The 4,977-nt window shown below is 23.1% G+C and overlaps 1 protein-coding gene across 1 annotated transcript; it reads left to right on the forward strand.

Moving 5' to 3' along the window:
* Positions 1-610: 610 nt before the first annotated feature.
* On the forward strand, positions 611-3,080 carry Phum_PHUM389140 (gamma-tubulin complex component, putative; the record flags this gene model as incomplete). Its single annotated transcript, XM_002428482.1, has 8 exons — positions 611-653; positions 768-1,072; positions 1,160-1,254; positions 1,358-1,617; positions 1,690-2,010; positions 2,095-2,398; positions 2,474-2,681; positions 2,772-3,080. The coding sequence occupies 8 exons, from the start codon at positions 611-613 to the stop codon at positions 3,078-3,080; spliced, it is 1,845 nt and encodes a 614-aa protein (XP_002428527.1).
* Between the last annotated feature and the right edge of the window lie 1,897 nt (positions 3,081-4,977).

Consider the following 4,977-nt stretch of genomic DNA (forward strand, 5'->3'; position numbering starts at 1 on the left):
AGAGGTTAAATATTTACTTTTAATATTTAATAGTAAAACTTTAAATTAAATTATAATTTTTATTTTTATACACATTCTTTTATAATAAATAATAAAAACTAAATCACTTTTTGACAAAATATTATTTCTTACTCTTAAATTATTAAAATAAAATTTTTAATTTTCATTAAACCTAAATTCAAAAAAGGCGGTGACTTAGAGCAAGTAATGTTTATATTACTTTATTAACGGATTCTTAATCGATTTATAATAATATTTTTAAAAAATATGCGATATAGTATATCAAAGGTTCAGGGTAGTGATATTTATCACGAAGTATTATTTGCCCTTTCCGGAACAAAATCTGCTTTTACATCTTACAAGTTTGTAAGTCATTTATTTATTAAAAATTTATTGTTAAATGTTATGTGAAACACTAAAAATATAAACATTAATTTTGTTAAATTCAAAGCTTAGTATTATTTAATATAATAAATATATCAAAAAATTTTAAAAAATGGATTTTATAAAATTGTAATTTTTATTTAAAAATATATTTGTTTAATTTCATTGCAATTCTTTTTATTTTTCTTAATTATAATTAATGCACAGTGTGTATTATAACAAATTAATGCATAATGTTCACTTAATTGGATATTTACCTATTCATTACAGTAAGATTTTCTACATTTGTCTGTTATTACTATTTTTAAGTAAATACAATTTGCATTAATTAAACAAATCTACCTTTATTTGAAGTATAGAATTTTTTTTTTAGGCCATCAAAGAATTACTTCATATTAGTGAAGCAGTTTTATTAGAAAGAATATTGAGTTTGGGACAAAACTATGTCAAACTCAAAGAGTATATAGATTTAATCAAAAGTCAACAATTCAAAGATAATGATAAAATTGGATTATATATATTAGCATTTGCAGAATTTTTAAGTTTCGCTCTTGGGCCTTATTGGGACGACATTGTTTTATTGGAAAATGAAATTTTATCCCAATCTCATAATTCATTACATTTCATATGGAGTAAAATGCATAGACATACAGATTTGCTTTCTGGCTTGCTTTCTCTTGTTATATCAGTAATGTATTTTTAATGCTTTTGAATATTAAGTCAAAATTTCAAAATCCTATTTATTTATTTTTGTTTTTCTTTTCGAATTTTAAAGATTAAAAGCCAAAATTCTTATGGATGTTTAATACTTCAGCATCTCCATCAAATTTTAATATCCGATGTGGGGCCTACAAGAAATGCTGTTGTTTTGTAAGCACATAACTTTTTTAGATTTCATTTAAATAATAGTTTAGAATTAAAATAATCAACTGGTTTTACAAATTATTATTGATTAACGATTTTTATTTTTAAGGATAATTGAAGGTATTAATGAAATATTTTTTCGTCAAATTTCTTCGTGGATGTTATATGGAGATTTGTTAGACACTCAAAATGAATTTTTTATACATGAAAGTTCTTTAAAAGCAAATGAAAATACACCTTTTGAAAAATATTGTTTAAATTGCAATATGCTTCCTAGTCACATAGATATTTCATTAGCATTAAAAATATTAAGAGTTGGACAAACTGTTTTATTTTTAAGATCAAATCCTAAATATTTAGTTAACGAAGGTAAATCGAATAATGATCCTTGCTATTATTAAAATTAAAATTAAAAGTTAATAAAAAAAACTATTATTTTAGAATGGGAAGAGAAAAGAAGTGAAATTTGTGTTGACAAAAGTGGTTTATTCGGTGAAAAAGAAAGAGAAATGCAAGAGAAAATAGCAGATTTGAGACATTTAAGCAGATGGAATGAAAATGGAAAAGTAAATAATGTAGTTTCTCAAGTATCTTCATGCGTTACTCTTCAATTATGGATTCTTGCAGTCCAAGATGCAAAACTTATTGAACAATTTCATTTAATTAACGATTTTTTTCTACTCGGTCGAGGAGAATTATTTTATGAATTTGTCACTCAAGCTGATCGATATTTATCATCGAAATCTGTTCCCGTCAGTTTCGGTTAGTTTTTATACAATTTTCTTTTTCTGATTTTTATTTTGTGAAAATGGATTAAAAAATTGTTTTTAATAAAATTATCACCAGATCTTAATTTGCTTCTACAAGAGTCGGCGAGAAAAGTTTTAATTAAAGAAGAAACTTTACAAAGATTAAGTTTGGAATTAGTCGATGGATTATCAGAAAAAAACAAAGATGAATCCGAAGGAGAATGGAATCAATTATATGTAAAATATCACGTGCCATGGCCGCTTCATTTGCTTTTCACCAAAGAAACGTTAAAATTATATAATAAAATATTTAGATTTTTATTGCGTTTAAAAAAAATCGAAGTTAAATTAGAAAAATTTGGCTTTTCGATAAATCTAAAACGTGAGTTTTACCTTTATTTGTGTTCTGCCGCACAAAATATTTGTGTAAAAACAAAAAAAAAAAAATTAAATTCAATTTCAATGTAATTTTTCAGATACGACGAAGATAATTTAAAAAAGCGTCAATTGCATAGAAATTTATGGTTTCTCGTCAGCAATCTTCAATATTATTTTCACGTCGACGTTTTAAACACGCAATTTATGATACTTTTAAACGAAATCGAAACGAGCAAAGATTTCGATAAAATACTTAACGCTCATGCGATATTTTTGGGAAATCTTAACCGACAATTATTTTTATGTGTGAGTAAATTTTGTACAAATACTTTGAACAAGGGTTTTCCACATAACTTCTATCTCTAATTTGTTTCCTTTTTGGTTTTACATAATTAGGCCGATCAAACGGAAAACAAAATACAAAATCCCATAAAACGAAGTATAATTAAAATATTAGAATTATGCGACGAATATTGTTATCTAGTAGAATATCAATCCGGTTTGGAAAAAAGAGAAGAAAAAATAAATTGCATGTTGACTCGTTTCGAAGCCTTCGTTGAATTTCTTTTGAATCATTTATCTGGAATCAATAGTCAAGTTGTTCATTCTAGCAGTCAACATCTATCACAATTTTTACTCCGATTGGATTTCAATTCATTTTTTTCTAATAGATTTTCATCAAGTTTAAGTGCTGTTTATTATTAATTTTCTGATACAATATATATATATTTCTATTTTAAAGTAAGTCACTAAAAAAAATTTGTTTATATATAATTTAATTTTTGCCAAAGAATTAACTTCTGATTGGTCTATTCTCAAAATAGAAAATGGCTATAATAAATTTATAAAAAAAAGATAATAGTTAGATAATAGATTATTTTATTTTTTAATTTTTTCAACATTATTTTGATATTATTCACATTTCAAATGATTGATTGATTGATTGATGTATAAAATTTTAACAAATAATTAAAAATGATTTTAAGATTTAAAATTTAAATCGATTTAATTATTAAAGCATTCAAAAAAAAAAAAAAAAAACATGAATTCACTAAAAGAAAAAAGTTTTTAAATTATTATTATTATTATTATTATTATTATTAATTACAATTGTAATTTTTCATTAAGACCCTTCAAATTGACTAAACCCGTATTCTGTAAATAGAAAAAAAATGGGGAAAAAAATTAAATTTATTATTATTATTTTTTTTTTAAAATTAAATAAGTAATAATAATAATAATATTCTTACTTTATTTTTACATCCGCATTTGGTAACACCAAAAACGTAATTTTTTTTTGATTTATTATTATTATTATTATTATTATTTTTAATATTATTTTTATTTGGTTCTGAAAATTTTTTAAATAATTTTTTCAACGGATTTATTTGATTATTACCATCTTCATCGACCAAAACGAATCTCATTGATATATTTGAAAAATTTTGATAAATTCTTTTTTTTTTTTCTTTTTGACAAAGTTCTTCGAATAAAACGGGGATTTTTATATTATCACCATTGATGAGAATTTTCAAAGGATATTTAATATTTTTATTATCGTTTAATAATTTATCGACTCCGTCGAAAACGTTGAAACCGTTGGGAAAAAAATCTTTTTGAAAACATTGGTAATCATCGTAATTAAAATCATTATTACAAGTGTATTTATTTATTTTCTTCCATTTTTTCGGTATTCTTAAATAAATAATTTTTTTATTAACGGGTTTACAATTTGATTTCACGTCGGTATTTTTAATTAAAAACAACGGAGAATAATTATTATTATTATTAAGTAGTATATTATCATTTTTATCACCAAACCATTCATTAAATAATTTTTCATTTAAAATATCATTATTTATATGTATTTTATTTGTTACGGTTGAACTTTCATCGTGGTAATCATCATCATTTATTTCTTTTTTTTTATTCTCCTTATATTCGAGAAAAAAAATATTCGTTTTAGATATTTTCTTACTTAATTTCTTATATTTTTTCTTCTTTTTTTTTTTAATTTTTTTCTTAATGACGTCACTTTCCGCCGATATAAAATCATTGTTTTTATTTTTTATTTTTTTCATCGCATTATCTCCATCATCATCATCATCATCATCACCATGTTCGTTAAATTTTATTATCGATTCATTCAAAACGGAAATGACGTCAGTGGTTTTTTTTTCATTTGTTTCGTTTATGATTTCATTTTCGTATTTATCTTTTGTTTTTTTTATGCTCAATACTCGACTGCATTTATTTTTAACGGTTTTACATTTTATTTTGATATTATTTTTTTCCTAAAAACGATAAAAGATAATTTATTATAGATCATTTGTTTTTTTGATTGATGTAATCCATTAAAACAAAATGTTAAATTCAGAAAAGTGTCACCAGATACTTTATAAACAAACGAGTAAATGGTAATAAATTTAAAAGAAAACAGTTCAGAAAGTTTCGACTCTGATTTGATTTACGTAGTCACGAGTCATTCAAATACGTCACAGATTTAAAATTATTTTAACGTTTAAAACGTGTCAGAAGATATAGTTTTTGTTTACATTTATATCTCATAAGGCAAAAAACGATCATTCGTGCGTGTAGTATA

The sequence above is a fragment of the Pediculus humanus genome, genomic scaffold (genome assembly GCF_000006295.1).
Source record: "Pediculus humanus corporis 1103172107869 genomic scaffold, whole genome shotgun sequence".
In the NCBI taxonomy this organism is placed as follows: domain Eukaryota; kingdom Metazoa; phylum Arthropoda; class Insecta; order Psocodea; family Pediculidae; genus Pediculus; species Pediculus humanus.